The following is a 21,964-nucleotide window of genomic DNA, read 5'->3' as shown; positions in this document are numbered from 1 at the left end:
CAGATGATGTCACATGTGTCACAGCAGGGCACAGACACATGATTGAAGTTGTTTAGTAACCTTAAAGTTCATGATATACATACCACATGCTAGAGTATGTACTTTAAAGGGATTTCAGTATGTGCTGAAAGTAAGAAGAACAGTGTCATCTATCCAGTTGCTTTATAATGTAAAATCAAACTCTTTAAAATGATCTTATATATGCAAGTACAGACCTAAAGGAAGTTATTGATTACTTAACATCCCACATATTTATTTCACCATCATTAAAGTTTATTGTCACAAAGGCAAGACTATACCCTCGTGACTCATTGTTAAATACTTAATAACACATGCAGGTCAAACACATAGTGTTGTTGAGGAAGCCCACATTTCTGTTGTCAGGAGGAAAACCAGAATGAGTGCTGAAATGCTGAAAGAGATCTTTCTGATCCAGGAAAACATTATACAGCCTTCAAATACATCAGTTTGTTTTTTTTAAGTTCCTTCATGGTGGGACCTCAATTCTGGCTCTGTCATATCACATAACGGGACACGGCATTGAGCGGAGACATCAGTCCAATTAAGACTGTGCCTTCTGTGATGCATATAGACAACCATTAGCCAAATTTAGTTTGGAGCTCCCCACTTACCCTACTTTTACTTTTGGTGTATGGGATGAATAATAGAAGATGAACAAGTAGATCTGTCCTCTTTAGTTTTCTGTATACAGCTCAAAACTAAATCTGGCTGCTGACAGATGCTTTTGTTTTTCACGTGGCACACTTTTAGGACACTCGCTTCATGTACTACATTTCCTTCCTGATATAATAGTAATAGTAATAGTATTGCAATAGTAGATTTTTTTTTTAAATTTACATAAAATAAGGGGGAAAAAAGACTTGCAAAAAATTCAAAAATGAGCATGGAAAGCTTGATGGCTACTACATGTTAGCACTGCTGCTGTAAGCATGGTAGTATATAGGTCAAAGCAGCACTGTGCTGAAGTACAGCCTGCTGCTTGCATGCCTTTTTTTTCTTATTTATGACATTTATTTTAATATTTTGTCTAAGAAGGCTTCCAATCAACCGCTCCAACTGCTTATGTAATGTAGAACAAATAAGGCTGGTCATCTTGCCATACTTGTGTTTTACATGTTATATAATCATATTTAACTGCAATCCTGCAGTTTAGCCTATTTTATTGGGGAATCAGACTGATTTCTGTGCAAGCTGTTCTTTCTGGGCTTACAAATATTTCACTTAATCCCCCCAAAATTGTTAATATTTAATTTTTTTCTGTTTGAAGTTACATCAAAAGTGATGTAATATTATGCAACTTTAAAAAAACATGTTCATATTGATCAGACTGATTTTCATGGTATTTATTGTGAGTCATGTTCTCATTTCTTTATCTTCCAGGTGCTGTTACCTCCTTATGATGACAGTGTCAGTGTCCCTCCCAAGCAGGCTCCTCCACCTTACACTACTGTTACAGCATGAAAACATTCCCGGGATCCTGCTGACTGCTGTTGATAAAAGATCAGCAGAATTGATGCACCACACTGCCTCTCCAGTGTACAGTATATTTCTGGATATATTGTAGCTACACACACATTACCGTTCTCTTAATGCATTTAGACGCATGTGTACAAAAACACCTTGGACAGATATACAGACACACACCACCGTGACCTCTTGTCCCTTCCTGTTATTTACTTATTCTTATGTATTTCTCTCCTGTAGCTCTCTGTGTATCTCTGTCTCTTAGTATTCATCCAGAAATGATGTGCACTTTTATGCATTTGAAGCGAAACAAGACAAAAGCACTAGAAAGTTCGATAGATGATATATATTTTTATTAATTCTATTTATGCTCTCTGTATCTGTAATCGTATTCTGTGGGTCCTACCTTTTCAAAACATATTTAACTTGTGCAGAAATGCAAAAACCCCCAAACAAAAACAAACGTGTTTCCTGTTTGTCTCGTCTGAGCTCGTGATCAGGGTTGGATTGCCTTCATTCATAGCTTTCTCTCTCATGAGGTGCACTTCATGGAGCCACGTGTGAAGTGTCACCTTGACGGGAAGTTTCCCAAAGAAATGCACCTGCCTGTGTTCTGACATGATCAAGGAGCAACCTAGTGTATATCAAACATATCAGCTTATTCTACCACAGACATAATCACGGTCTCGTGTTCTAGAAATCAGGAGTGTTGATTTGTGCTGACTGATATTCATAACTTTTTAATGTAATTGTGTCTTTCTACTGATTGATGATAAATGTCTTGGATTGCTGTTTATCTAGAATCACTGATCTGGAATCAGTTTGCTATTTGAAGTCACTATAAGTTGGTTGCTGGACAGGGGACTCGGAACCCAATAAATATGGACTCTGGTTGTGTTTTTTCAATTAAGCCTAATGGGAGCTTTCTTGTCTGTGTAAACATTACACAAGTCTGTTCCACCAGATGGAGTTACTGGCAAGCCACTCGTCCCTGGACACAAAATGTCCTGCAAGGACTCAGATGTCAAACCTGCTGTATGGAAAACAAAGATGTGACATATATTTATCTATTAAAATCCAATTTCACTGATGAATGTTGTGTGTTTTATTTTGTCAAGCTTGTATATGAAGTTGAGCAGACATGTTTCAAGGGTCAAATGCAGCTCAGTGTGTGTGTGTGTGTTTGCAGGAATTATTTAAATTAATCTGGTTAGGGTTTTTTCTGCTATTAAGAGTTAAGCTCTATCTTAAATGGAAGATGTGATGCTGAAAAATATATTTGGTCACTGAAGTGAGCAGTGACTGTGTATAGTCTAAGGAGCTTGGAAAGAAAAGCGTCTGGACTTCTTTAAGTTTCCTTGAAGACGTTTTACCTCTCATCCGAGAAGCTTCTTCAGTTCTAAGAGCAACTAGTGGAGAGTCCCAGATTTTAAGCCCTATGGGAGCGTCCCCAAGAGGGTCATGTGATTTATTGAGGTCAAATGGGCCTCAATATATCACATGATAGGGTGGGGCTAGGTTTCACAATGGGTTCACCCGAAACCTTGGCTGGTTGTGACCCACAAACCATTTTCCCACCTTGGCTCGTGTGATTAGGTAGAGGATCAATAGGGGGTCCATGACCCTCTTGGGGACACTCCCATAGGGCTTAAAACCTGGGACTCTCCACCATTTGACCTTAGAACTGAAGAAGCTTCTTGGATGAGAGGTGAAACATCTTCAAGAAACTTAAAGAAGTCCAGACGCTTTTCTTTCCAAGCCCGTTAGACCACGATGACCCGGATGACTGAGAACCTTCACAGACATGTCTGTGTATAAATGTGTCTACTGTGTGGGAGAGGCAGGGACCCCCAGAGTGGAAGTGTGATGACTTTTACTTACCAGGTCTTTCCATAAACTGCTGCTGTGGCTTTGTACAGTTCATCTGAGCATAATTGTGTAAAAGTACAATCCGCCTCTTTCAGAGCAGTGATGACCCATTAGACTACACTAGACTTTAAATCTATCAGGCCTCTGACAGTCTGACTCCATTACAGCATAATCTATCATTTGATGAGCTACTCATGTTCCTTAGTTTGAAAACAGGAGCCAAGCTGACCAAGTACACTTCCCTAAAACTTTAATGTAAGAACAACATGAGACATTTACATTGTCTCTACTTTCCTCCAAATAATAAATGTTTCAAGTGTTTTCAACATGTAAAATTGGGAGTTTAGTTCCACTTATCTGGAATAAATATGAGTAAGATGATCTGAATGGGAATAAAACACTCATAGTTATTGTTTTACCAGCAGACTGAGCAGAACAAGAGGCGTCTCCAAAGTCAGAGTCAGAGTGGGAGTATACAGAGAAATAACGGATGGAGTAAGGGACTAGGCAATGCAATAGCCTCCAGAGATAGATAGAGACAGGACTGGAATATATGTACATTTGCAACGCGGAGCTACGGCATTGACAGACCTTTCCTGCTGGAGCTCCTCTGTTGGCTCAGTTTTCGGATTTTCAGAGAAGCTTTGCTGAATTAAAAATTCCAAAATAATTTTTAATATAATGGTGAGTAGATTTCAAATTGTTATCTTGAAAATGATCACGCTTTTTAATGCTACAGTGTGAGCTTTCCCTTTTCTGAAAGAACCAATCCTTATTCTTTAGCGTTTTAATAGCAGGGCTGAAAGAGTAATCACCACCAGACACCTGTGTGGTATTGACTTCATATCTGGGTTAGGACACATCCTATGCTCCTTTCACCTGCATCATGAAAACTCATCAGAGAAATTGAATGTGCAAAACAGACACAGTGTCATAAATGCTGTTCAGTACATGATGTTTTTGTGTTTCATAGTAAACACACAACTTTGGCTTCCTCTCACGGGGGTAAATATGACATGAGCTGCTCTTTCGTGGAATAACCAAAATGCTGTAATTACTAAACTTTCTTCATATCTTTGATTCATGTGTTTAGGGGAAATGCTAGTTAAAAAAAATCATTTTAGGACACTGTGGAGTGTCATTAAATTCTACAGCACATAACAGGATTTTACCTTTGCTGCCGTGATTGCCATCTGAAGATGAAAACACTGTCAGGATGGTGGCAGAGAGACGTAAAACACATGTGAGTTCAGAGGGCAAGTGTTCCACGAGGGTTTGCATATGCATGTGTGACCTCTGCAGGTCTCAGGTCAGCCATATAAACCTGTCTCTGTGTAGAAGTGTTGATTTTTTATTAACTGAACACACCGAAGCTGCTAAAGTTCTCATTTGGGAATCCACAATAAAAGTTTTATGTTGCCTTCATGTAAGATCGTTCTTCTGTTGTTCTTTTCTCCTTTTTCAAATATGAATATATTTGTAATTTCTGCACTGATCACAGATATTTCTAAGACAGTAGTGAAGGCTGGAGTCTGAATATGACGGGTAACAAGTGGCTCTCTGGGGAGCGGATAGGGAAGCAGTCTGGTGTTTTTCAGCCTCTCTTAAATCACTGTAAACCTCCTATGCAGCAAAGCATCCTCATTCACAGAAGCTCACTGACTTTATTAGAAGGCTTTAGGAAGCACAACACTGGTGTACTGTACAGCCCACGTCTTTAAACAGAGTTTATAGAACAGATGATGCTATTTTAAAGTGCTGAATATCTGAGAACAATCTCCACATTTCAAGGAAGTTAGATAACAAGCATATGAAGAATATAAAGTAAAAACACTATAAACAGAATATTGGTGGAATTACTTTTTCCTAAATTCCTTGATTTAAGAGGAATACTTTTTATTCTCTTGTTGACACTCTTTCCACAAATGTATTGCAAATGTCACAAAATGTAACAAGTAAATTTTCATTCTGCCATATCATAAGTTTATGCCAAAACTTATTTGATTTAAACTGCATTAAACTGAAATTACTCAACATGCAATGTATCAATAGCAATCAGCCTCACCTTTCATGTGCAGCTTGTCCCAGTACAAATCATTGCCAGATACTAGGTGCTTCACCTAATCACAACCAACCACACTTAGCAAGTCGAGTCAGATTTTGTGTTTATTATAACACAACGCTGTGGCTGTAGCTCAGGAGACAGAGCGAGTCATCTACTAACTGGAAGGTTGGTGGTTTGATCCCTGCTGCCCCAGACTGCATGCCAAAGTATCCTCGGGAAAGATACGGATCCCTGCATCCCATTCAGCGTTAATGAGAATGTCAGATAGAGAGGACTTAGACACAGAAAAACTGTTGTATGAATGTATGCGTGGATGACGTGTGTAATATAAAGTGCTTTGAGTGCTCGAGTAGAGTAGAAAAGCACTTTATAAGAACCAATCCATTTATAATGCAGATTTGCTTGCCATGTTTCCACATGCACACATACATATGTAAAAAAAATATAAATAGTACAAATAGTAGGTTCCTCTGTTTGGCAGTTTCTCTCTCTCTCTTCTCCATCTTTGCGCTCTGGTGATCAGGTTTGTATCCTACTTGCGCTGCACTCTGGAAGTGTTTCTTCTGGATCAGCTTTTGTTTTTGTGCTTACGTCACTCTGCTGCAGTTGTCATCTTTCATCACAATGAGGTGTCTGGCTCTTGGCCTTTTCTGCCTGTTGTGCTGTAACGCAGCGCAGACGTACAGACGCCACCCCAGACCCATCACAGCAAGAAGCAACACAACTTTCCCAATCAAAGCAGTTGGTAGGTGATTAGTCGGTGACCACAGCATTTCTGTATCAGTTTTGCCATTTCATCCCAAACTCATCCCAAACTTCCTCATTGTCTTTGATTATAGAGAATCCATGTAAAGCCATCCCGCTGGATTTCGTCTTTGTCATTGACAGCTCCAGAAGCATCCGTCCCAATGACTATGAGAAAGTGAAGACCTTCATCATCAACCTGCTTCAGTTCCTCGAGATTGGCCAGAATGCAACACGGGTCGGTCTGCTGCAGTATGGCAGTGTGGTCCAGCCCGAGTTCTCCCTCAGCACCTACACCACCAAGAGCGAGGTAGAGCAGGCAGTGAGGAATATGGAGCACCTCGCCACAGGGACCATGACGGGTCTGGCCATCCAGTACACCATGGAGACAGCCTTCACTGAGGAACATGGAGCCCGACCAATGAACCTACACATCCCACGAATTGCTATGATTGTGACTGATGGAAGACCTCAGGACACAGTGGAGGAGATTGCAGCTCAGGCAAGACAAGCTGGCATCCAGATTTTCGCTATTGGAGTAGGCAGGGTGGATATGAACACACTGAGGGCAATAGGGAGTGAGCCGCACTCGGAGCATGTGCATCTGGTGGCCAACTTTAGCCAGATAGAAACCCTGATCTCTGTGTTCCAGTCCAAACTGTGTGGAGGTGAATAATCCCGTCTATTTTAAGTGTCTCTTTATTTTTAAAATGCATGTGTGTCTACTCATGCTTGAGTGTTTGTGAATGTTTGTGTGTGCATTAGGTTCAGACATGTGTGAGGTGGTGGACCATCAGTGTCAGCATATCTGTGTGAGTAGCCCTGCCTCATACAGGTGCAAGTGCAGGGAAGGATACATCCTAAACCCTGATGGCAAGACATGTACAGGTAACCCCCCAGTTTACATTTACATAGCTACAGTCTTTTAACACTGCTCAAAAAAATGAAAGGAACACTTAGAGAAGACATCAGATATCAATGAGTAAAAAACATGCTGGATATCTACACTGATATGGACCGGGTAATGTATTGCCTGCAGAGCTGATAGAGGAATTCAAACTCAAAATGGTATTCAGGAGTTTGTATGGCCCCCACGTGCTTGGGATCTTTTCCCAAAGCTGGACCAGAGCATCACTGAGCTCCTGGACAGTCTGATGGGCAACCTTTTCTCTGAAAAGCAGAGGCATTAGAGGTGAAGCTGCTGATTCTATGACAAATGCCAGTCACAATCAATTGGTGCTTCGTGTTAAGCACAGGGCCCACCAGAGGACATCGGGCCCTTAGGCCACCCTCATTAAGTCTATTTCTTAATTTTTGGTCAGAGACATTCACACCATTGGCCTCTTGGAGGTCGTTTTGTAGCTCTGGAGTCCTCATCCTGCTGCTCCTTGTACAAAGGACCATATGACGGTCTGATGGCTTAAGGATCAAAAATGGATCATGTGATTTTTTGCATAACAGATTTTGCCCATCTGGCCACCTTATTTTCATTTTTGGTTTACTCTCACAGTTTGGCTGCAAAAACAATCACTGAACCCTTGTGTTGCCTTTTTACACCAGACTGACACAGCTCGCGACTCATGAGTTTCGCTCAAATCAAAGCAGAGTAAAATGGGAATGGGAGTGTCAGTTTAAAAAGTCTCAGTATCTCACTGATTGGCTTATATTTAGTTTCTGCTGTCCCTGACTGACTGGTTACTGCAGGTTTCCTTCTGCACACTGAACTGTAGGTGATTGTTCTCCACACTGTTGCAGCTGAGGACACGTGTGCTGTGGTGGATCACGGCTGTGAACACATCTGTGCAAACCTGCCTCGTGGTTATGAGTGTCGGTGCCGTCCAGGATATCAACTCACCATAGACCTGAAGACATGCAACAGTAATATTAAATTTCTTTACTCATAAGAAACTGTTCTATTCAAATTTCATGGCTTATTGTTAGAGTCATAACGGAAACACAACTTGCTTCCTGCCACAATGTTGTGTTTGTGGATTGGCGTTGGCTTTAAATCACCATACACAGCAAGTACAAATAAAATACAATAATTTATCTGGTCTTGGATAAAGGAACTCAGTGTCATGAAGCCAACACTGCCCAAAGGCACTGTCACCGTGAGAAGTTTTTTCCTCCCAGTAATGTCTGTTAACCCACTGATGGAAAATTTTCCCTTTGCTCCTTTAGTGGATGTTAACAAAAAGCAAAGTGGGGGAGATTTCCTGAAGGAAGTGTGCTTTTGCAATCACCAGTGCAGTGCAGCTGCTGAAATGTAGAGGTGTATCTGGAGTGTCATAGTATATCCCAATCCAAACAAGAAAGAGTTCAATCATCACAGTGGGTTCACACTCTGCACCTTTAGCGTGGATTTTTTTAATTTTAAAATGAAATAATTAGATTTAGCAGTCTTATTCTTGTGTATTGGGCATGTTTTTATTAATCTGAAACAACAAAATAGCCAAAAATAAAAAAAGCAGTGCCAGTGGAATATCTAATAAGAGATTCACCCTCTCCAGGAATAGACCACTGTGACCTGGGGAATCATGGCTGTGAGCACAACTGTGTCACCGTTCCAGAGTCCTACATCTGCACATGTAAAAGGGGCTACGTCCTCAATCTCGATGGCAAAACCTGCAGCAGTAAGTACTTTTTTAGTCATTCATAACGCGGCAAAATAAAGTGAAAACACAGCAAATATACAGCATCTTATGAAACATTCAAGCAGTGCTGGCTACAGCAAGCACGACATAAATTTCACCCAATGCATCCTTGCAGAAATCGATCACTGCGCCGATGGCACCCATGGATGTGAGCAGGAGTTTATGAACACAGAAGACAGCTGTGTATGCAAATGCAGAAAAGGCTACACACTCAGACCTGATGGGAAAACCTGCCAAAGTAAATTCAATGCTTTTTCATATTTAATTTTTTAAAAAATAGCTCCACATTTTCTTCATATAGAGAGCATAGAAAGTGGCCTGTTTTACATTGCACAATGCATGTAAAGCTTTGTACATCTACAACAACTGTCTGATACCATTCCAGCCAGTTTTGAGTGTGCAGAAATTGCTCGATTGGTTGATGATTCTGAGATGTAAAAGTGTCACATGAGGTCTAGGATGATTATCTAGCTTTTTGGGTCTTTGAATTGCTTCTGTTTGTTCAGAGCTGAGAAATAAAAGTATATACAGGAAAGCCTGGAGAGCTCTTTCTTTATAGCAGGCTCTTATGTGCTCATTATTTTTCGAAAAATGGAAACTATTTTTACAATTTAATGTAAAATTTGCAAGTTAGTAAAAGTAATCACTACCTGTCTTTTTGTACTGATAAAATGACTTCCTCCAGAGATCGATCACTGCGCTGATGGCACCCACGGATGTGAGCAGGAGTTTATGAACACAGAAGACAGCTGTGTGTGCAAATGCAGGAAAGGCTACACACTTGAATCTGATGGGAAAACCTGCAAAAGTAATTTTAAATGAGCTGTTTCCATGTTATTGGTGCTGTTTTTATCCATATATATATATAAAAAAAGTTATTCCACATATTATTCATACGTATAGAGCATAAAAACACCCAAGTGATTTATAGTTTGTCTAATGATGTGTACATTCACATCTATTGTCTCATGTAATTCTAACCATGTTTGAGCATATGGAAGACATTCGATTGGCTGATGTAGAAATGTGTCACATTAAGGTCTGTTTTCGCTTGTTACCTAATTTCTCCTTTGTCTTTGTGACCCACCAAAATGATTTCTAACAGAGATCGATCACTGCACTGATGGCGCCCACAGATGTGAGCAGGAGTTTATGAGCACAGAAGACAGCTGTGTGTGTAAATGCAGGAAAGGCCACACACTCAGATCTGATGGGAAAACCTGCAAAAGTAAGTGTAGCTGAACTGTGTTTCCGTGTTACTGCTGTGGTTTGTCACATGAACACTTTTGCTCATAACTGTAATGTGAGGCAACACTTGATTGATTCATATCACGTGTTATGCTGCAAGCTGACATCCACGTGCCTCTGTAAAAATGCTGTTAAAGCACAATAAGCAATGTAATAATTAGGGTTACCCACTCTTGAATAAACTTATTTCACATTCTGATCATCAGTAGAGGCTGTAGTCATGATGATGCAACACATTTATCCTCCAACCGTTCATCACTTATTGTAAGAGTACAGTAAGAGATTCATTACTGAGTTATAGATTCACTGCATTGAACTGTGTGTTGAATTCAGGTTTATCTGAATTTGATTAAAAGAACTTGGCAATAATGGAAGCACTGCTGTCCTGCAGAGATCGATCACTGCGCCGATGGCACCCACGGATGTGAGCAGGAGTTTATGAGCACTGAAGACAGCTGTGTGTGCAAATGCAGGAAAGGCTACTCACTCAGACCTGATGGGAAAACATGTCAGAGTGAGTCTGAGCTCATTTGGTGTCATAAATAATAACAGTTTTTCCACCAGAGAATTGCTTAACACTTTCTAGTGACCCACGAGTCACAATCGTAATGTGAAAACACTGATTGCCGAAATACTTTGGAATCATTGTTGGGGGTAAGTGTTAAGTGAACATCACATACATGATAGATGTTGAAATGCAGGCATTCGGTGGGTTAAGCACAGAACTACGTTTGAATCTTTTCAGTAAGCTGTTTATCAGTGAGTCTTATTATTATTTTTCTCTGCTTTTACTAGTTTTCTCTAGAGGCATCTCATCTGCAGAACTATAACACTCTGCACAACACAAGACAGAAAAATCTTTATAGGAGACAAAAATAAACCAAATTCAGAATGTGACATTTTTCATCTGGATGTTTTCAAATGTTTCTATGATTGTTTATGTCCCCTATTTGGGTATTTATGTGTTGCATAACTTTGAGTGTGTTTTTGAACCCAGTTATGAGGTCAGCGCTAATCCCATGGCTCACTAAAAGATCTATCTTTTCCCTCCCCTGGATTAAGGGATATTCTGTTTATGTTTACCACCACACAGCATTCATAACGTCAGAGAGTTATTAGACCATTTTTCGTATTTGTAGCCTCACAATATCTCATATGAATGCAAATTCTGCCATACACTTATACGTGCTACAGCAACATCATGGTAATCTTTAATTCTGTGTAATTAAACTGATAGGTCTGGATCTGTGTCAGACGGTGCATCATGGCTGTGAGCATCAGTGTGTCAGCACCAATGATTCGTACATCTGTAGATGTTTTGAAGGATTCATGCTGGCTGAGGATGGGAAGAGCTGCAAAAGTAGGATTACTCTTATATGGACTGTCTTCTTGAGAATAAAATGTAAAATAAATAAAGGTATATATTTTAAATATCCTTCTTTTTCCGGCAGAACTCGAGTGCAGCGAAGGAGTCATGGATCTTGTGTTTGTGATCGACGGCTCCAAGAGTCTGGGCCCCAACAACTTTGAGTTGGTCAAGCAGTTTGTAAACAGCATTGTGGACTCGCTGGACATTTCCAAGACAGGCACTCATGTGGGTCTTCTTCAGTACTCCACCAAGGTGCGCACAGAGTTCACCTTGGGCCAGTACTCCACAGCACAACACATCAAAAGTGCCGTGAACAGGATGCAGTACATGGGAAGGGGTTCCATGACTGGCTCAGCCCTGCGCCACATGTTTGAGTCTAGTTTTTCAACCAAAGAGGGCGCCAGGTTCAACATTCCCCGTGTCAGCATCGTGTTCACTGATGGAAGATCACAAGATGATGTTTCTGAATGGGCCACTAAAGCAAAGAATTCCGGTATTTCTAGTCATCCCTATGTACGACAGCCTCAGAGTATCTTCTTCCTAACAGACGTTTCATGTTGTTATGATGCTTTCTGATACTTTTCAGGGATCACGATATACGCTTTGGGAGTTGGCAAAGCCATCGAACAGGAGCTGAGAGAAATTGCGTCGGAGCCAGATGAGAAGCACTTGTATTACGCTGAGGATTTTGAAAAAATGGCAGAAATTACAAAGAAACTCAAGTCCAGGATATGTGCAGGTACTCCACACAAGGCAGAAGTACAGGAATCCCTGCAAGGGTCTCAAAAATATGTGTGATCTTTTTTAATAGATCAAACTAATGCTATGTTTGAGGCTAATTCAGGTAAAGTGGAGCTATAATAAGGGCAGATTGGTGAAAAAAATGTAGCGTTACTGCCACCTATCTGCTGCTGCCATGGTAACCTCTGATTCTAGCAGAGCAGCCACTCTGTGCAATACCGTCTACTGTATTATATCAAGTAACTCATCAGTCTTTTATGCTCTGCAGTCATATGTCCTCCCTGGATATCCCTCACATTCTCCACAGGCAGAGACAAGAAAGCAGAAAAGGATTAGGGGAGAAAGGACGAGATAAGAAAAAGAATCCAGGGACTGAAAGTCTTTCACAACCTATTAACTTTTCTTCTGCAGATAAACCATCTGATGAAAACATGTGCCAGTGTGAAAACGTGATAATGTTTCAAAACCAAGTCACAGAGAAGCTGAAGAGCCTGGTTCAGAATAATATCCTTTTGTGCTCACTGCACAGTTACTAACGTTCAGGATTGCCACTGCCAAATTATTTCATGTGTTTTGTTATGTGTTTTTTTAAAACCTTGAACACAGTTTGCAGCAAAATTGGATTATTCCATTCACGCTCACTTTCGCTTAAGGACAAGTTTTAAAATGTAGGTTAAGTAGGGATCAGGCGCTGGTTAATCCCACGATGTCTCTTTTGTCCTGTGATCTCAGAAAACTCTCATTATGCGTCAAAAATTTCAATTATGACACATTTTTAAAGGGACCCTGGTTACTCATATTAAACTTGGGAACTCTCTAATAGACTGACAGCATTTCCAGGGTGTAGCCCTCCTTTCATCTTATGGCAGCTGGTAGAGGGATAGCCTTTTGGGAAAAGTCTGCATACATCAAATTTATATACATATATAGCTTGTGATCAAAAGACTAAATTTATTGTTGCAGATAATCAGCATAATAGTTGCTTCATAGAAGGTTTTAACTCATTAAAACTTTGATTAGGAGCAGGCAGAAGCTGATAAATACCAGATCTGTCAGCTGATTACTCAGTTACCTCAATCACACTGATGACATGACAGTATAAACAGCTTTGAGGGTGGCAAATGCATTTTCACTTACACTACGTGAGGAAATCCAATCATTTCCCAGTACCAGATCTAAAACTTCACTGTCCAGAGAGGTATAAGTAACTCCTTAACACGCCTACTTGCAGCCATGTCAAAGAGGCTGGAGACTCTTGAGAATCAACTTGTGCATAAATGAAAGGTCGAGACTCATCAGTCTCTACTCTGTGGCATCTCCGGGATCCCTTTAATCCTGCTCAACAAGCTATGATGGAACATATGCAAATGCAGCTCTTCCTACTGAAGATATTTATAAGCTCTTCTAAAAATACAGTGTATTCTGTCTGAACTATTGTTAATGTTATGTAATGGAATATCGCATAATTAACTTGTACAGAAGACTGACAAATAAACATTTTACACTTCATAATTTTGGCTTTTTAAAAATGATATTTTCACCATAAAATATTCTAAACGGTCTACAAGTCATCTATGGCACTTAAACTTTTGACTAAAAGTAAAAAAGCAAGCAATGGATTCATTCAGCATTTTTAACTTTTTCTGGTTTTGCTGACTAAAAATAATTACAATGATAAAACTAAAAAAATATCTACTTATTAAGAATTTGCTATTATAAATATGACCACAAGGTGGTGGATCTCATCCACAGGGGACACTCCTATAGAGGGGAGGACACACACACACACCCACACATTTCATGCACATGTTGCCTCCTCCTCCTGTATGAATAGTGTGACTGTGAGCAGGAGGCAGTCAGGGAGCATTCAGCAGTATTGCCTGCATTGCCTAGCTGCATGGTGATAACACATCGTTGTCTGGGGCAAGAGGGCAGCAGGCCATGCATGAACACACAGACAGACAAGGGGATATAATGGTGCTCAGTTACTCTTAGGAACTGGAGAGAGTTCAGCGTTCCACGTTTTCACTGCCAGACAGTCTCTGTCTCTGAAAACAGAAAGCCCTGAGACTCGTGTTTGCTTGCTCCTATTCCAAGTTTTTGATTCATCTCAACCCATTTTTTCCCCCCAAACATGGGGTGCTCCTCATCCAGTGCACAGACCGTTGATCAAGAAAAAAGACCAGGCACAAAGCCTGAGGAGAGCAATGGAGACACAGTGGGTAAGTAGTGATCATGAGTATGTATGCATTTCATAAAATGTATACAGTGGTTGCTCCAAGGCTCTGTTACTTTACTCAGGTCAGGTCTTGCTCAGGGGTGCTGCTGCTGGTTGCTCCAGTACATGGTGTGCTTTCTCACTTATACTCTGCTAGGTAGCATACTTTAGTACCTCATGGAAGAAACATTCATGCTTATCCACTTTATCAAACCCATAAGTGGTTGGTATGATTTCTTTTTTCATTTAATCATTTTTAACTCATCAGAATGATGGTTGAATGTATCAGGACAAAACAGTGAACATCACTATGTTTTATTGTTGAAATGTGACCTGGGAAATTTTGAGAAATTCTAAAAAAGCATTCCCTAAAGATAATTCAGTGTTTAGATTTGCTTGAACCCATCGGGGGTTGAGTGCAGCTCTTATATCGCTGTGTGAAAGCCAGCTGGGAGTGTTTAGGGGCCTATTTGCAGCCTAAGGCAAATCCAGACAGTTTTGTAGTGTAGTGGGATCTTTAACTGATATTTCAAACAGTAGTTTAAAGAAATAAAATCAAACAGATATGATTGCTTGATGTCTTAAAATTTCCTTTATCAAAACATGCAACACTTCAGTTATAATTAAGGAGTGTTTGAAAGTTGCTCTTTTACAAACCTGGACACTGATGTTCTGATACTCCTTTTTGTGGAACTGCACAGCAGAGCTCTTAGAAAGTTTTGCATCCAAAACATGCAGTCCTGCTCTCTGGATAATTGCCTTGGTTTTTACAGGTTTTGCATACAGTATATGTGCTCCGTGTTCAAGCCTGTGCAGAAACCCATCAAATAGCCTGACACAGCCCATGATTGTTCATTCACGGCTCCGAACAACTTTGTGACACATGTCTTGGTCATGCCAGGCACAGCTGCATGTACGGCATGTTATCACTTACATTCCCCACATACACACACGCAACAGGACACACGCAGGCCTTGTTAGAGAGTGTGACAACAGTCGAAAGATGTAATCACGCTTTTGAGAAAGTAACCTGAAATGTTCTAAACATATTCCTGCCTGCCACAGTTTCTTTTTGTGAGGTGTTCCATTTCCCCCGTGCCACTGCACCGCTCTTGTGTCACAGCATTGTCTCTCCCGCCAACCAGCTTGAGTCACCTGGAAAAGCACGGGTCCCTTTTCCAGGCTCTTACATCACTCCGGCAAGAAAACCAGTTATTGTACTCCTTGCCCGGGCGGTCTTTTTCTAAATGTGTCTGAATGGGTGGAGGTTTTAAATCGTACAGTATACGGTCTGTCTGACAAACCAGCTGTGTACCATCCAAGCCACCAATGGTCCCATCCCCAGTCTGGGCCCCTGGTCTGTGTGCCCCCCTCCCCCTCCTCCCTCTCATGGCACTGTTTTGACTGGGATCTCTGTCATCTTTGGCTGTGAAATCATGTTGACACACGAGTCATCCATGCCTGGAGTGGCTGTGTCTGTCTCGACCCAAACACACACATTCACATGTTTTTTAACACAAGTTCTCGGTTATTGTCCGGACAACAGCTTTCTAGTCTCTGTTGATAGTGGGTGCCATTGATTAAACGGAAGGACCTGGTGGAAAACCGATAAAAATATCTGAAAACACCTTTACTCTTATGCAGTTTTACATTATTCCCTCAGTCACCATGTTAATAACAACACTGAGCTCACATAAACACCTCTATGCATTGCGTGTTCTTCCACTGGCTCATTTTCATTCAAGTTGCCAGGCCGTCACATTCCCTTCCACCCATCACTCTCAGCCCTTTTTGTGCTTCTGACAGACAAATAAAATCAGGAAGCTGCAGCGTCCAAACTATCCACCCATTCAGCCAACTGAACCCTTCTGCTTGTGAACAATATCCTTTCCGTGTTTTAGTTGTGAAATAAGACAGGGCGAAAGCTGTTAGGCTTCTGTGAGTCCTGTAACTGAGATGTGCATTGACGTTTCTGATATTTGAGTCCAAGTATTCAAGCCCACTATTGTTGCATACTGCAGCCTGTTCACACCCACAGTGTGTGGAAGAGTAGGGACTGGGGAGGGAGACTAAAGGTAGAGACATCTCTTTAAATTCAGCAAGCCATCATTGCGTGTATTGTTCTTCCTCTGAGAGTGCGTGTCCTCAGGGCTCTAGACAAACACGAGCTCCAATAAGTCATATTCTCAACTACGGAAATGAAAGGAAGTTTTCCTCAGCACGCATTCTGTGTGCCCCTTATTTCTAATTTCCTTTCCCCTGCATTTCATGTTAACTTGATTTAAAAGGAAGTTTTGCTCTATTGATAGGTTTAGGGTTTTTTACAGTTTTAGTGGTCCACATGCACATAAAGATGCAATACATTTACAATACATTTTTTGTGTGGGAATAAAACAACTGGGAAAGAATCGTTAAATACGTAACTACCACAAGAAGCTTCTACAACCCCTCTTTTGTTGTTCAGTATTGTCATGAATTCAGTGTTACACACTAACATGATTATCATTTGCTGAGCCTGCTGATCAATGCTAAACTCATGTCAGTCATAAGTCTTAACTAAGTTCTTCACTTGTCATCTCTGCATTGACAGCAGTCAAAAACGGCATCATTGCAGAAGATCCTCAAACCATCGAGGACCAGATGCAGCTTCCTGTGCAGACTGCGTTACCCGACGATCTTCAGAGGGGTGCTGATGATGAAGCTGAGGCCGTGTTAGTGGCCCTGGAGGCCCAAGAGGACCTTGGCTCTGGGGAGGACCTTCTAGCTGCTTCTGAGGTAAAGGAAGAAGCTACTGCTACTGAAGAGACAGCGCCAGAGGCTGCTGCTTCTGCTCCTGCTTCTGTTCCTGCTGAGCCTGAGGCTGCTATAGCAATTGTTGAGGCACTACCCCCGGTTGAAGAAGCTGCCCCTGTAGAAACTGTAGAGGCAGAAGCCCCTCCTGAGGTTGAAGCTCCTGTTGAGACTGCAAAAGAGGCCCCTGCTGTTGAATCATCAGCTGAAGCGGTGCAGGCAGAGGCTGCTGCCATCACTGAGGAGGTGGTTGCAGTGCCTGTCGCTGAACCGGTTATATCTGAGCCAACAGTGAACCCAGTTATTGCAGAAGAGGCTTCAGCTGAGGCTGCGGAGGCCCCCGCTGAAGTGGCTGCACCTGCGCAGGCCTCAGCTGACAATTCTGAACCAGAGGCTGCTTTACCTGCACCAAGCGAAGCTTTAACAAAAACACCGGCTGAGTCTTCAGCACCAGCTGAAGTTTCAGAACCAACTGAAGCTGCATCACCAGCTGAACCCTCTGTGCCTATTGAAGCTGCAGAGCCGGTAATAGACACAGAAATTGCTGCTGCAACCATCCCAGAGATGCCAGCGTTATCTTCTGTCACAGATGAGACCAAAACTGAGCCACAGCCTGCTGCTGAGGAGCCGACAGACCCTACTCCAGCTCCTGCTCCAGCAGAGGCACCCAGCTCCACAGAGGATGCCCCTGCTCCAGCTTCAGGAGTTGAACCTGCTGCTACTGAGCCGGTCCAGGATGCAGAGGTTCCAGCTCCTGCTCCAGCTACTTCAGAAACCCCTTCTGAGGTTGCCTCAGAAGCTCCACCAACCTGTGTAACCCAAGAGTCCACTGCAGACACTGTAGCAGCAGTGGAGGCTCCTGTGGTTGAGCCCACCCCTACAGAAACTGAAGCCCCTTCAGCACCAGCCCCATCTACCGATCCAGCTCCTGAAGATTCACCAGGTGGTATGGACCATTAATGCCTCCAGATTACCTTTTCTTTTGACATTGTTTCTTGGCTTGTTTAAATAAAAAGCAACATTTAAGTAATATTTCGATATTAACAACAAAATGTTTTTTTAATGTACACAACAGAGTTTATTGTTAGATTTCACAAGTTAAAACGGATTTTTGGCACAGTTTTGGCACAGCTCATACTCTGCAATTTGCCATGGCCACATGCCCTACAGAGTAAAACTAATAAGAGCTGAAGGATTACAACTGGGTTTTAGAGGATGATAGCTGCCACTGAGCCTCTTGAGGGAGTTTATAATGACAGGTTTTCTTGTTCGTTTATTTACTTGACTAAACACAGAGTTGTTTCACTGATTAACCTGTCACGCTAAATTTCATGTCAACCCATCATCCTAATTTTGGAGACAGTTTTTGGGTGGAGGTCAGGCGCAGCAGCATTACTGCCGGTTGAAATAGCTGCAGAACTCTATGCAAACATGTGATAGACGCTGAGCATGTAGGAACAAGCTCAGAGAAGGATGAAAAAGCTGAGCAGAAACAAACCTGGTAATGAGTAACAAATGGACAAGAGTATGTTTGCATCCAAGTAAACAATTAACGGTCTGTCAGGTGGTCAAACACCAGATCTATCTTGTTGCAACACATATGGCCAAAGCAAGAAAGACTTTTGGTAACTAAACACACATATGGTTAATAACCCCAAACTCTTCAGCTCTTCATATACTACTCAAACCTCCACACACTCCTCTGTGTACTAATGTGATTGCTTGGAGCTGACAGGATCAGCGGGCTATTGTTGGGCTGTGAGGCCGAACAGATAACGCAGTGTGAGAAACAGAAAGCACACACTCAGAAAGAGAAATGAAGGCTCGTTTTGAGAGTGTCAATTATTGCACAACAGCTCCAGTCAGGCAACTCTCACTCATTGTGCTCTGTTATGCACTGCCTACAGACCGATCATGCCCTGCTGCTTTCAATTACACGACTATTAAAACACGCTGAAGTTCATCCTGCAAATTTGTGAATCAAAATCATTTTAAGGGCTCATTTTAAAGGAAAAATCAAGTCAACTTGATTTTGAATACACAGTGATTTGCTCGGCTCTAACATGCAGGGTTTTATACCTATGCATTTCATTACAATGTGCAGTGATTGAGTTAAAACTTCAGAAAGTAAGCATCAGTGCTTTGCAAGGCACACGCAATCTCTTTTTTGACCTTCACCCGACTCTTTATGTTCAGAGAACATGTTGTACTTTCAGGATAGAAACAAGCCTCCACGCAGCACGAGACGAATGGACTTCTGGCGTGGAAGATGTGCTGTACTGCATAATTTTTATGAGAATTTTTTGCTTGAGGCTATGTACTAGTATCTGTGTGTTTCACGTTTATATATCCTGGTGGGGACTTTAACCTAACTGCACATGTAACAATGAGAAGGGCTGTAAGGACAATAAAAGCACAAAAAGGCTGTTTATTTGATGGTTAAGAATTAGTTTTAGGGTAAGACACTAAGGTATGCATTATTTCACTGAATACCCCCCACAAGGATATAGAAACAAATGTGTGTGTACATTGTAGCAACTTGTAAACCAGTTCAGAGGGACGCTGTTTTGTATTGGTTATAAATTTGGCAGTTATAAATCCTCAGAGCCAGTCAGCTTTGACATTAACATAATTAATGAAAATGCCATGCACGGACCTCCTCCTAATGTTTGTGTCTACATATATATGCAGTGGAGTCTGCAAGCGAGGCGTCTCAGGATACAGAGGGTGAGAAAGCCAAAAAGGAGGACTGAGTTGGTAAGAGCACAACCACAAACCAAACTATAATCCAGTGCAAACTGAAGGATTAGACTGACTTTTCTCTGCAATCAGTGCATACTTGTAAAAAATTGTCTCCTACAGGTAAACTGGATGCATTTTGGTAGAGAAAACAGAAATAAGTTGAATTATGTTTATACTCAATTACAAAGGTAAACTTGAAGAGTGAAAGTGTGAGTCAGACGCTGAAGTGCTGACATGTTTTTTTTTTCCTTTTCCTTTTAGAGAGAAAAGAACAAAACGCCCAAAGCTACCACTGTAAAGCTACTGGAAGGAAGACAAGATGAAGTAAACAGAAGAAAAAAACAACTGATTTTCAGTTTTGTCTTAGCACTCACCAAACTTTACACCACATTTCCCAATAATCACTGTGCCTTAAAAACTCTCCTTAGAATCTTTACCATATTTGTATATAAACCTTTTGAGGAGAGGAAGGGGAGGAGTACATGTTTTTTAATGGGACATCAAGTCTCTGGATCCACGTACTACACATGTGGCCTGTGACAAGAGGGTGCAATGCTCTGTAAAATCTGTCAACTCTTGATAGCAACTCTCTTAAGTTTAGATTGACAGTGTGCTGAAATACAGGGAAGGATACTTGGTTATTTACAGTAGCTGCTTCTGAGGAATACAGCTGTAAATAAAAAACTTAGACAAAGAACTCAAAACTGACAAGAATACATACCTGGAATGACACACACTGGCTAGGTGTACACTGTACTTAGGCTGTATTAAACTGATTTGTAATTGGTTGAATTTCTAGTTCATAATTCTGCTATTAAACCATATTTTTTTGTTAACTGTTTGCAAATTAATTGCAGCCTTTCCAGAGGGGCTCATTTAATCAATAGGAATGACAGTAATAAGTGCTGAGTAACTCAGCACACACAATTTCAATATTTCAACATTTTATTGGTTCACATTAAAGTGTTTTGATTTGCTTAAATGAAAAGTGGGCAAAGATCACGTATGCAGAGGGTTAGTACTTATATATACTTTAATAATCAGTCATTGGTGGGTTAAGGATACAGACGAGGCCATGTTGCTGTTCTGTGAAACCCTTCTGTGGTTGCTCCGTAGCTGGTGGGTGTTTGTGAACTTTTCTTCCTTAAAGTAATGAACCTTCCAACAAAAGGAACTGCGGGGTAACACTGATGTCATACGCTTGTCAGTTTTAGATCGAGTGCATTACACTGCATCGCCTAGTGGGCAGAATATTTAACTAATTAGTTCTACATGCTGAGTTTAAAAGTTTAAGGGCATTAGAAAATTACTGCAACCTCATAAGATGTGATGATGCTTTGAGAACAAATTTTGTTTTGATCTTTTTCATTTCACTTCTCACTCCCTGTAATATATTCATTTTCTCCAACTTTGTCTATGATTCTGCTAACCTGTTAGTGTACAGAATAAAGTTTTACTCACTAATACTCTGTCTCTGTAACTGAATTGTGACTGGAGCTTTTAGTATATGGTGACCACAGTCTCTCCAAGAACCCAGTGCATACTGTAGTGTGTTTAGAGAAGCATACGTACTTAAAACCACTCAAGCATAAGACATCTGAATAGTCACAACACTCTGTCACCTTATTAGAATGTGGAGCTGGGGATAAAAGGCGCCCTGGTCCGACTATATCCTTTAAATGAATTCAGGCTTTGCATACGAGCTGCTCTTCTTTTTTCCCCCCTATACCGATATTTGACTCACGTGCTGACACACTGCACCATGCATGTAATGAAGCACGTGAACACGGAGCACCAGAGTGAGAAGCTAAGTCCCTGTGAAAATAAAATGACTATTTTGGAATATTTAATACTTAGTATGCACATAAAGATTTGAACTGCTGTTTTAAAAATCAGTTTGCGTTGTGCAGTTCCAACAGCCTGAAGGTTTTTATTTAGCCCCAAAGTATACCGAGTGATTCAAACACATTAATCCAACAGGAGGAGTTAATCACTGAAGTCAAATCATATAGTTCTTTATGGGTTTGCAAGCCTGCAAA

General features: G+C 41.1%; 3 protein-coding genes across 4 annotated transcripts in view; all 3 read left to right on the top strand.

Moving 5' to 3' along the window:
* LOC116315273 (lysosomal-associated transmembrane protein 4B) overlaps nucleotides 1–2,566 on the top strand; it is a 10,459-nt gene extending 7,893 nt beyond the window's left edge. The window contains exon 6 of the mRNA XM_039619946.1: nucleotides 1,402–2,566. Within this exon, the coding sequence (XP_039475880.1) occupies nucleotides 1,402–1,482 (81 nt within the window). The 3' untranslated portion in view covers nucleotides 1,483–2,566. The remainder of the gene's footprint in view (nucleotides 1–1,401) is intronic.
* Nucleotides 2,567–6,043: 3,477 nt separating this feature from the next.
* Nucleotides 6,044–12,711, top strand: LOC116315269 (matrilin-2). The gene is made up of 13 exons (XM_039619461.1): nucleotides 6,044–6,164; nucleotides 6,259–6,831; nucleotides 6,929–7,051; nucleotides 7,919–8,041; nucleotides 8,674–8,796; nucleotides 8,933–9,055; nucleotides 9,503–9,625; nucleotides 9,923–10,045; nucleotides 10,457–10,579; nucleotides 11,303–11,425; nucleotides 11,517–11,927; nucleotides 12,021–12,173; nucleotides 12,587–12,711. Exons 1-13 carry the CDS (start codon nucleotides 6,044–6,046, stop codon nucleotides 12,709–12,711), a joined length of 2,367 nt encoding a protein of 788 aa, XP_039475395.1.
* Nucleotides 12,712–14,041: 1,330 nt separating this feature from the next.
* LOC116315268 (skin secretory protein xP2-like) lies at nucleotides 14,042–21,389 on the top strand. Of its 2 annotated transcripts, none has more exons than XM_039620153.1 (4): nucleotides 14,042–14,397; nucleotides 16,984–18,126; nucleotides 19,875–19,940; nucleotides 20,187–21,389. In XM_039620153.1, exons 1-3 carry the CDS (start codon nucleotides 14,310–14,312, stop codon nucleotides 19,934–19,936), a joined length of 1,293 nt encoding a protein of 430 aa, XP_039476087.1. In that variant the 5' UTR covers nucleotides 14,042–14,309; the 3' UTR covers nucleotides 19,937–19,940; nucleotides 20,187–21,389. The 2 variants fall into 2 exon arrangements, with proteins under 2 accessions (XP_039476087.1, XP_031589380.1); XM_031733520.2 differs by having other exon boundaries at nucleotides 16,984–18,129.
* The last annotated feature ends 575 nt before the right edge of the window (nucleotides 21,390–21,964 follow it).

Source organism: Oreochromis aureus, linkage group 11 (genome assembly GCF_013358895.1).
Source record: "Oreochromis aureus strain Israel breed Guangdong linkage group 11, ZZ_aureus, whole genome shotgun sequence".
Classification (NCBI taxonomy): domain Eukaryota; kingdom Metazoa; phylum Chordata; class Actinopteri; order Cichliformes; family Cichlidae; genus Oreochromis; species Oreochromis aureus.
This window is presented reverse-complemented; position numbering and strand designations above follow the sequence as displayed.

Bases quoted from the DNA above. Each gene is read 5' to 3' on its own strand.
- LOC116315268 (XM_031733520.2), top strand. From the start codon at position 14,310: ATGGGGTGCTCCTCATCCAGTGCACAGACCGTTGATCAAGAAAAAAGA. The intron at 14,398-16,983 runs GTAAGTAGTGAT...CTGCATTGACAG, and splicing joins GAGCAATGGAGACACAGTGG to CAGTCAAAAACGGCATCATT. The intron at 18,130-19,874 runs GTATGGACCATT...ATATATATGCAG, and splicing joins TCCTGAAGATTCACCAGGTG to TGGAGTCTGCAAGCGAGGCG.
- LOC116315269 (XM_039619461.1), top strand. From the start codon at position 6,044: ATGAGGTGTCTGGCTCTTGGCCTTTTCTGCCTGTTGTGCTGTAACGCA. The intron at 7,052-7,918 runs GTAACCCCCCAG...ACACTGTTGCAG, and splicing joins TGATGGCAAGACATGTACAG to CTGAGGACACGTGTGCTGTG. The intron at 9,056-9,502 runs GTAAATTCAATG...GACTTCCTCCAG, and splicing joins TGATGGGAAAACCTGCCAAA to AGATCGATCACTGCGCTGAT.